Genomic DNA, 10,973 nt, shown 5'->3' with positions numbered 1-10,973 from the left:
AAATAGACCAAAATATACTGAATTACAGTAGAAATAGAGCTAGTAATTTGTTGAGAAGATATAACTTACAATGCTATCTGTAGAGAAATATTACCATAATGATTGCTTTCGTATGTCTATTTAAACTTAGCTATATACTTTTAGATTTTAAAGGAATGACGAACGTTATATTTTATCCATAATTGTACCTTTCAATATTTATTTTAAAAGTACCTAATCCCGTTTTTAATACAGTACCTTACATTTTATATATACATTCAATGAGTGTCTTACTTATTGCAAAGAAGCACAATAAACCCCAATAACAATAAATACTAGTTACTGCGTTGGTAAATCACCATCCCTATTCTTCGTTATATACCATTATATATGAGCACAAATATGATTCGTTTTCAAAGATCTTTTATTTTTAAATTTACAACCTAAAGCCCCCTGTGCACTAGACGGTGTTCTTTTAGCGTCCCTCGATCAAAAATGTGGCCAGGAAGCTCAATGGTCGCCAAAGCATGGTCGTCTCAGTGTAAATGCTTCTGCGTCCCTTCTGCGTCCGTTGAACGACCGAATCTAGATTTTACCTGTAAAAATGACAGCGACCTGTGCGTCCGCTGAGCGACCTGGCTGCCCCCGTCAATTTAACACCTTTCTATTTTGAGGTGAGATAGCAATCAGTATGGGGCGTAACTTCATCCCCTAACAGAGCTTTTCCACAAAAATTGGTAGAGTTGACCACGAGTGTATAGGCTACAATCCCATGCCGTCCTTTGGTTTAAATGTTTTTGTTATGGAGTTATGACCCCCTAATTACAGATTTTCAAAGATTTTTAAGAAACCGTTTTTCACTTTTTACCCAAAATCGCAATCATGACGTCACCCGTAAGAAGACATACGTGTAAATTATGTTAATTAATTTAGTAACTGAACACTAAAAAATTTAAAAGTGTATTCATGTGAAGTATACATGGAGCCCTGTTGGTACACGCCCCTTGGGACGATCTATATGCGTTCTTCTCCTCTTATGATGCGCTCGTACAGCTCAGCATCAAGAGGAACAAACGCACGTTTCGTCTCATCCAGGAAGTAGAGTTTGTCGTCTTTAACTTCACTAGGTTTAAACCCTTGTCCTTTGAGTTGTTCTTTCCTCTGTTTGTACGTGCCTGTCAGATCTAATGTGTGCTGGACACGCAGGAAAAGTGGCCTGGCATAAGCTGGGAGACGGTCGGAAAGACGATTGTAGATATTTTCAAACAGTTGCCACGTTAATTTCTTTTCCTCCTGCAAAGTGACAGCGGCCATACCAGCTCTACCCTCTTTACCTAATTATGACAAAAGCATGAGAATTAGAGCCAAGGGGAGACGATTTTGTCTTAGAAAACGGTTTGGGCGTTGAGAGGCCCGTTGTCTTTTGTGAGTGAAAAGTGAAGGCTAATGGCATAGTTCACGTGAGTTAACGGATGTTTTCATATCTGTGAGGTTAATAGTGGCTTCCCAACCCTTACCTGGCACTTTGACCCCATACACGCTCGCGTCCTCCACGCCTTCTACCTCTGCTAGAACGTTAGCGACCTCTAGTGTGGAAACGTTCTCTCCTTTCCATCTACAACACCAAACGTATCGTCTCAACCATTGTGTAGTAGATAAAGATATAATAGTATAATGTCTTCTTTTTACTTACTGCATATGAATTACACTTGTGTGTCGTGAATGAAAAAATAAGAGAGAAAGGAAGAAATCAACCATTTTCGACCCATATAATTATGTGTTGCACAGCTCAAGGAGTTGTTTGAGACAACTCTTTGCACAGATGTATACCTTCATATTACTGAATCCAGTATGATGCTTTACCTAAATGTATCCCCAACTCTGTCACTGAAGTAAAGAAAATAGTTACTGTCGGTGTACAGTAAGTCTCCGGAGTTGAAATATGCATCACCTTGTTGGAAAACGTTGCGTAATATTTTCTTTTCTGTCAACCCTTTGTTCCCTTTATAACCCTCAAAGGTAAAATTTCCTTTTATGGCTGCTATCAACAGACCGGGTTCTCCTGAGGAAGAACAAGCCATGATAAATAACGAGAAATAAAAGCAATGACGAACGCCTACATATAAACACTCACCACCGAGTATACAAAACTGTGCTAAAATTTGGAATTGCTTGCTGAAGGTTGCTTTTTTATACAATCGATGTGCATGCATAGAGACATTATAGTGGTTACTTAATATGCAATTAAAAATTCTTATTACAGGAAAGTACTGTGTGCCGCACCTCTACCGACAAGGAACGTTATGTCAGTGGAAACTAATCAAGGCAATTAATGTTGATAAAGGATAAAAATAACAATGATAGTGATAAAAGGTCTACCTATCTCGACAGGGATACAACGTCCTTGTTCATTTCTTACAGGTTCGTCCTTCTCGTGATCATACTTAACCAAGAAGCTCGGGAACACTAGTTGCTGAAAGCATGTTGATACGTTTTTCACAACTAAAAATATTAAGTCAAGGTCTGACAGCAATATCATTTTATTATATATCTTAAGCCAAGATTATATTTGCCATGCGATGTCCGTACAGTGCTCGTACACTACCCGTATCCCTTTTCGTGTGGCGTCTGTGCGTTGGCCTTGCGAAATCGTACGGCCTCCGTAGCCTCTGCGATTTCTGAAAGTTTTTAAAAATCGTAGGCCGTAGACCGTAGCATTATAGTAGATGGCATCGCACAGTTCCCGAACGGGCATTGTTCGGTGATCTTGCGGTGATCATGATCATGGTTAAACCTGTTATTGGTCTCTTTACCTTCCATCTTTGGTGGCTTACAATATTACAATAGTAAAGATCTTTAAACTTTCAAATAATTCACTTGTATAGATTTGAAATTGTGCGTTTCCTTACTCTGACCACATTGGTGCTTAAAACCGTAGGGGCTGTATCTATAACATGTCGATCTTCAAGAAAGCCGCACGAAAGGCGTCCGGCAACTGTACTGAGACCGAAAGGGTCCCGCACGAAGACCTTTCTACCGACAACCGGGTTTTTCCTACGTAACCTCAAAGTCATGTCGGAGAAATGGCACGACACCCACACGTAATATAAACGTTCTTGCCGTAGACCGTAGCTACTTACGGTGCCCAAAATAATCGTACGGAAAACGTATACGATTTTATCGTACGACATTCGTGGCAAATGTTATCTGGACTTTACTCAAAATTTAAAGATGCGATAAGTTATGTAGTAATATTGATAAAAATACCAACTTACTGTGTTACACTGAACACCGTAATGTACTTGCACCGCAAATATTAAATTTAAATCGAGAACAATTTTACTTTAAATTATAGAGAAAAAATAACCATCTACCAAAGAAATTGTGATAGAGGTGATGATATTGCAAGGTGCCGTTCAAAAGGTTGTTGAAAAGATATAAATATACCAAAAAGGGTGACAGTCGCCCGCACGAAAGCGGTTTGTTGTACGTATTAGAAAACCAGCAATTCCCCTCTGTTGAAGCGTAAAACTCCACCATGTGGTCCACCTTGAATCGGCACTGGAACTTCAACCATATGTCAGACCGCAGGCCGTTTCCAATGAAGCAACGCACAACGTGTCGACTCTCTAAGGGGCTCTGAAACAAGATTTTGCTTATTTTTAATACACCCATATCTGTGTCTTAAATCAAAGGAAACAGAAAACAGAAAAGAAAAAGAAAATTCTCTCTCTCTCTCTCTCTCTCTCTCTCTCTCTCTCTCTCTCTCTCGGAATAGCTAGCGAGACACACGAACGAACATATAAAACATCAACTGCCAGTCTTTACCTGGGGTGTAGCAAGAACATATCGGCATATCTCCCCAATGTATTGCACTACAGTGACACCATGGCGGCGGATATCATACCAAAAATTGCTGGCCGAAAATTTAGCTCGTAGAATAATAGTGGCTCCTAGAATGAGACGCGTAGGCACATCTTTAAACCAGTGACCAGAAAATGCAATAACGGTAAATAAAACCCACGGTACAGTTTCTTAAATAGTCATGCCCTTGAGGTTTTGCCTAATCTACTTTTCTTCCGCATGTTCCAGAAAAAAAAAGAGAGAAAAAAAAGAAGACCGGCAATTTCTATACATAATTATTATTCTTCCGGTTACTCCTAAATCAGCACTTTGAAAGGCAAAATATTTATGATTGAGAAAAATAAAATCATAAAAGACATCAAACACGTGATATGTGTCTAACGTAATAAAAATGAAATGAATTTTTTTATTGATTACCCCTCTACAAATATTTGGATTTCTAATTCTTGCTACTTTGTCAAACGTGATATAGTCTTACAACTTCTATAACAAGATACCTCTTAGTATAACGGCACTCAGGCCGACCACCCCCGCCATGCTGTGGTAGAGGGGAAGTGACGTGTACACTATGTCGTTTTCATTTAACTTAGTGGGAACAGCCATCAGGAAAGCGCCTCGGATATAACGCAGGTGAGTTATAATGGCCGGTTTTGGAAGACCTGTAGGACGAAGAAAAAAATAGCTTTTATTTGAAAATGTGTATTCCTGACTATTCCTTGTATATTAATTCCAATTTATAGATAAATTTTAACTTGAGTTCAAAACTTCAGTTACAAGTCAATTTCAGTTGCCATCCGATTCAAGCAATGGATGGGTAGGCTATTCTTACTGACCGAAACCAATCTCCTGTTACTTTTTATTTAAAAGCCGCATAAACTCTTACCAGTTGTTCCGGATGTATACACATAACTTAACGGGTCCATCAGTGTAATGCCTTGGCGAATATGACGAGGAATTTCTTCCCCACTGGAGGAAGACTCTGTGGCCTTCTGCAGGTGGCTAAAATTCTGGGGGATGTTTTCCGTAATTCCCTCACCAGAAACCCAAATGTCTACCCCCTTCTCTAGTAATTCAGTGTTTATTTCCTCCACTGCTTTTAATAGGTCATCGTCTAAAGGAAGAACATTATGAATTGGTTCGATATCTGATGTAATGTCTACTTAAAACGAAATATCTAGTAGCGTAGCCATAATACAAAAATATGTTACAAAAAAAAAAAATACGCCATAACATTTTGATTAATGGTGTAGTAGTACGATCTATAACCGTCCCCTTTATTTATATAGATATCTTTTTGAAATTAAAAACTCACCTTTTCCAACAATTAGTACTTTGGCGTCACTTTCTCTCAAACAGTGTTTCAGTGGGTCAGCTCGCAGATTGTAATTTATAAAAGCCACAATCACACCTATTTTAGCTAAACCTGAAATTAAAATTGCGAAAGACGGTGATTCGTTTTCGCACAAAAGGTTTTCTCCATTTTGAACATTTAACACATAATAATTACGCTTTGGGTCCGGACGTTATAGAATCCAAGGCGGAACTGCTCGATTGCGAGGTTAAATTTTGACTGTGGTAATACAGGGGCGGATCCAGAGACATTTTCTGACAGTCTTTCAAATTATCTTTGTTGATCCATCCTCCATTTTTTGACTGTCTTCCGACAGAAAAAATTAAATATCCGTCAATGTAAACTTGAAAATCTGACCGTCTTCCGGAAGATCCAGAAGACGGCCTCAATCCGCCCCTGTAATTAATGAATTAATAGAGTGAAGTAGATATCTAGACATTAAAAGAAAATAATCGGAACCGATCGGCAATAATTTGCCCCGTATTCCTCTAAATTATAAATTTAGTTAGCCCAAATTCCATATATCCTATCAGACATATTATACCAAATTTAACAACTACATTCTATGCCGTTGATCAAATGACAGCAGTGATAAACGTAGCCAGTTACCTAGGAATATCCAAATGAATTCTGGTTCATTCCTCATCATAACGGCCACTACATCACCTCTCTTCAGCCCCTGGTGGTTTAGGGCATATCTTGCTACCTTATCTGCCTCCTGATTGACTCTCTGGTACGAAAATATAGATACCTCACCAGAGGTCTTCTGAAAATAAAAATAAGCTGAAGATGAGGTAAAAAGGTTTGAAGGTCTACACTTGCGCACCGCTCTCCTTTTTTTATTTTAATACAGTAATTAAATCTATATATATTCAAATTTTAAACAAAACCATTTTCAAAATAAATAAAATTGCGTTAATTCTATTAAACTGTTGTAATGTCAAAATCTAAATCCATCGATATCTATTAACCTCTAAATCAGACAAATTTCTAAATTTAAAAAAGTCACCGTGAAGTATCTGTCAACAAAAGTAAGGAATATCAAACAAGGAACATATTAATTGCTCCAACCTGGAATTTGATGAAAGGTTTTATTGCATTCTCTTTCGCAACTCTTTCAAAGATATCAATGATTGATGTGTTCGTCTTTTTCAATTTCTCGATTTCCCGTTTTGTGCGAATTCCTAGTAACAAGAATCGGACATCCATCCATAGCCAAGGCCATTTCTTGTGGACCACGAATATTGTTCCGCACAAGACGACAACAAACGTTAACAGAAAATTCCAAATGGATACCATTGTCGCCTACAAGAAACAAACAGATGACAAGAAACGTGGCAATCATAAACACGCTGCTTAGAAGATCCAAAATGCGGACGTTGAATTCTAGTTCTATAAAGATTTATACCTAAAAGTTATATGACAGAGGTAGATAAATAAAAGCGCAAGGAGCATCACATTGTAAAGCAAACTTACTTGTTCCTGAATGATTCTCTTTACAGTGTTGTTCTCTGGAGCAATGAATGCACACAATGTTCACAAGATGTTGAAACTGCCTTTGCCCATGTACTAGCGGGGCACGCGAAGTATGAATTTACAATTCATATGTATCAAAAATCTACTATCTCCTTTTGTTGAGAATTGGGATATTACAGATATCAGTCCTAGATCACGCCTGGATTATCAAAGCAGCGATGAATCATCACATTTACTAACTAAAATGCACATTTGTTGTCATTTATTGGTTACCAGCAAAACAAGGTGCATGTATCTATCATATAAAGCATGAAACGTGGGGTCCACACCTAGGACGAAGTTCCCGTTAACAGGGTCCCAGTACCAGTGTAGAGAGAGGCTTCCCCTGAATTTGGACATATATATATAGCTTTAAGGGCTTTGTAACCCTTAATTATAATCCAGATACCGAAAATGGGGTTTTTCCTGCATCTAATTACTCAATAATGCATCCATCTTTGTGCTGATTTAAAACAATAAAAATCCCCTCGAAAATATAAAATATCGACGTAGGCAGATCCACTGAAAATCATCATTCCAGTACGCATTGACATCACTTCTGAAACGCAATTACTGTCAAAATAAAGGGCAACAAATAGTGGAGCACGCGCAATAGGAACAAATAATGATAATAATGAAATAAAACACGTCATGAAGAAATATATTTCCCCAAAACGCACCAAGTACAAGGTGCTGAATGAATGAATTAATTATTGGAGACTACGTACATTGTATAGTTGTCTGCTGTAACTCAGTGCAGCACTACTTCGTGACTTGCACTAAATGAAATGCCCATAAACCAATGTTCAATCAAAGGAATCCTTGGTTCAACCAGCCGAATTGAATACTGGATGAGATGACAAAATACACAAATGTCAAGAAAACAAAGAATGGGGTTAAAATATGATTTACTCAATTTGGCCGAATTCTAAAGCTGTGTAACATTTACAGATAAATTTTGACGTTTAGATAACCATTACAACACTGCAATTTGATAAATCTTAACACTATCAGTGATGACGATGACATGAACATAGCCAGATAAATATAAGCGCCATTCAGTAAATCTTGACTTAAGCATCTGAAATGATTCTCTTGTGATTTGTTTAATTCTTTTTCATATACCTGTGTAATAAACAAGTATTTCAGGGAACCATGTTTAATAAAACCAAGTAATACCTTATAAAATATTTCATAATCATGAGTATACAACTTCTAAAAATATATAGAAACGATGAAATAACATTTCAAGTATCTTATTTTTTACATGGTAACAATTTCACGCATTCTGCAATTTAAGACAATTTACAAAATTTTATCAAACAAGTGAAATGTCTGTTACAGATTAATTGTATACTTCGTACTTGACATATTCTCAGGTTATGCTCAGTGGGCAAAAAGGCATCTTTAGCTTCAGATTCACGCAGCCAGTCTTTGCCAACAAGTGAACTAGTTTACTTAAGTCTAAAACAAGACATACACAATGTGTGTTTGTGTTTGTGAGTATGTGAGTGTGCAAATATACATATTAAATCGTGTCATCCCAACACATATATTTCCCACTCGTAACTTCATCAGTCCTCATTCCCTTTTTTTCTTTTTGGAAACCAGCAGCTTGCTTCATTGCTGAAGTTGGTTGTAACACAGTCAAGTTGAGAGATAAAACAGTTGAACAAGCAAATTGCTTAATACTGTCACTGACTGGTACGACTGACATTTACAAAAGATATATAACTAGAGGATCAGAGAGGCGATACCGCCTCCGAATATTGTACCACCAGCTGGAGCAAGCGCATTCGTATAGACCCCCACATACACAAAATAAGGGACACAGCCACCAGTTTTGTGCTTGACAAGCTGTAAAAATGCAATCAACAAGAATTTTTAAACTATTGCAAAAAATATATATGGTACAATCAAATTTAAGTTCTTCGTAAGGTAGGTCAAGGGTCAATTTCAAGGTCACAGTAAATTGCCAGTATATGACTTCCTATTCAAGTTCAAGAGTAACTATGGACCTATCTCTGTCAAGTTTGAAGTTAAAAGAGAAAGAAATTAGCAGAGTTCAGTTCATGATAAAAAGTAGGTCAAAGGTCAATTTCAAGGTCACATTTAGATTGCCAGTATATGACTTTCTATTCAAGTTCAATAGTAACTATGGACCTATCTCTGCCAGTTTTGGAGATAAAAGGGAAGCAAAATTTGCAATGTTCAGTTTATGGTGAAAAGTAGGACAAAGGTCAATTTTAATGTCACATTTATAATGCCAGTATATGACTTCCTATTCAAATTCAATAGTAACTATGGACCTATCTCTGCCAGTTTTGGAGATAAAAGGAAAGCAAAATTTGCAAAATTCAGTTCATGGTGTAAAGTAGGTCAAAGGTCAATTTTAAGGTCACATTTAGATTGCCAGTATATGACTTCCTTTTCAAGTTCAATAGTAACTATGGACCTATCTCTGCCAGTTTTGGAGATAAAAGGAAAGCAAAATTTGCAAAGTTCAGTTCATGGTGAAAAGTAGGTCAAAGGTCAATTTCAAGGTCACATTTAGATTGCCAGTATATGACTTCCTATTCAAGTTCAATAGTAACTATGGACCTATCTCTGCCAGTTTTGGAGATAAAAGGAAAGCAAAATTTGCAAAATTCAGTTCATGGTGTAAAGTAGGTCAAAGGTCAATTTTAAGGTCACATTTAGATTGCCAGTATATGACTTCCTATTCAAGTTCAATAGTAACTATGGACCTATCTCAGCCAGTTTTGGAGATAAAAGGGAAGCAAATTTTGCAAAGTTCAGTTTATGGTGAAAAGTAGGTCAAAGGTCAATTTCAAGGTCACATTTAGATTGCCAGTATATGACTTCCTATTCAAGTTCAATAGTAACTATGGACCTATCTCTGCCAGTTTTGGAGATAAAAGGGAAGAAAAATTTGCAAAGTTCAGTTCATGGTGAAAAGTAGGTCAAAGGTCACTTTCAAGGTCATAGGAAGATTGCCAGTATATGACTTCCTATTCAACTTCAATAGTAACTATGGACCTATCTCTGCCAGTTTTGGAGATAAAAGGGAAGCAAATTTCAAGTAGGTCAAAGGTCAATTTTAAGGTCACATTTAGATTGCCAGTATATGACTTCCTATTCAAGTTCAATAGTAACTATGGACCTATCTCTGCCAGTTTTGGAGATAAAAGGGAAGAAAAATTTGCAAAGTTCAGTTCATGGTGAAAAGTAGGTCAAAGGTCACTTTCAAGGTCATAGGAAGATTGCCAGTATATGACTTCCTATTCAACTTCAATAGTAACTATGGACCTATCTCTGCCAGTTTTGGAGATATAAGGGACTAAATGTTATAATTTTGGAGTTACCATAATGTGCCTTAAATTTCGTACAGAAAAAATTAATTAAAATAAAGAAAATGTCATTTTGGTCAAAATTCTTGAAATAGGAGGTGCTCTGAAGTTTCAGAAGTTCAAATTTGATGAAATAATGTCATTTTTGAACACAAGTTGTCTGCTTTGCCAAGCCTTATGTTTTATTTTTCCAGAGTTCAAAATTTATTATCCATTACCGTACTGCACATTTTGCTTTTACCACTAATATGTACTTTTTGATACAGCGTAACTCGAAAACCGTATGGAATACAAAAAAACCGAGACCACCTCCAGTGTTGGGCTTTACATGCTCTACAAAATGCTAAAAAGAATGGGTCTCTAGCATTAACGGTTCCCGAATTAGAGACAGTTTTCAGTTTCGGTATCTTATGGCCGCTACTCCCGTGAAAATGCACCGATTGACCCCAAATTCATGGAGATGAAAGATGACCTGAAGGGTAACACTTTCCAATAATATTATTGGTTAAGTCTGTGTGGTGTCTGAAAAACAGGGCAAAAAAAATTTTTTTCGTAAAAAATTTCATTTTTTTGAAAATTTTGGCCCATTTGACCTTGAAGTAAAGGTCAAAGGTCAAATCCAAGGGTATATTTGAAATCTACACATATGACTTTTGGAAAGCTGTCTATAGAAATTTTTCCCATAACTCCTTCCGTAGGGTAGATAATTAGCATTTAATTTTGCCATTTTTAGACAAGGGTGCATTGCAATGAGTGCCACACCCAGACCCCAATACCGACAAAGCCCAAATTTTACGTGGAACGAGTTGAGATTATAGGTGACCTAAATCCATGAGATGGGTACGGGGGCCCTTACCGTCTAGGAGGAGAAGCGGTAACGGTAGCCATCCGGCGGAGCCAACGGAGCCGGCGGA

At 37.3% G+C, this 10,973-nt stretch overlaps 1 protein-coding gene across 2 annotated transcripts; it reads right to left on the bottom strand.

Moving 5' to 3' along the window:
* Window positions 1–305: 305 nt before the first annotated feature.
* On the bottom strand, window positions 306–9,162 carry LOC106152601 (long-chain fatty acid transport protein 2). 2 transcript variants are annotated; one of them, XM_086998551.1, is made up of 12 exons: window positions 6,671–9,162; window positions 6,266–6,499; window positions 5,804–5,960; window positions 5,156–5,266; window positions 4,727–4,954; window positions 4,341–4,502; window positions 3,808–3,932; window positions 3,427–3,618; window positions 2,359–2,452; window positions 1,843–2,041; window positions 1,497–1,594; window positions 306–1,313 (listed from the first exon to the last, which is right to left on the bottom strand). In XM_086998551.1, the coding sequence occupies exons 2-12, from the start codon at window positions 6,491–6,493 to the stop codon at window positions 994–996; spliced, it is 1,914 nt and encodes a 637-aa protein (XP_086854677.1). In that variant the 5' UTR covers window positions 6,494–6,499; window positions 6,671–9,162; the 3' UTR covers window positions 306–993. The 2 variants fall into 2 exon arrangements, with proteins under 2 accessions (XP_086854677.1, XP_086854682.1); XM_086998556.1 differs by lacking the exon at window positions 6,266–6,499 and having other exon boundaries at window positions 6,671–9,160.
* Window positions 9,163–10,973: the final 1,811 nt, after the last annotated feature.

This window comes from Lingula anatina, chromosome 1 (genome assembly GCF_051362555.1).
Source record: "Lingula anatina isolate TDL-2025a chromosome 1, LinAna3.0, whole genome shotgun sequence".
Lineage (NCBI taxonomy): Eukaryota > Metazoa > Brachiopoda > Lingulata > Lingulida > Lingulidae > Lingula > Lingula anatina.
This window is presented reverse-complemented; position numbering and strand designations above follow the sequence as displayed.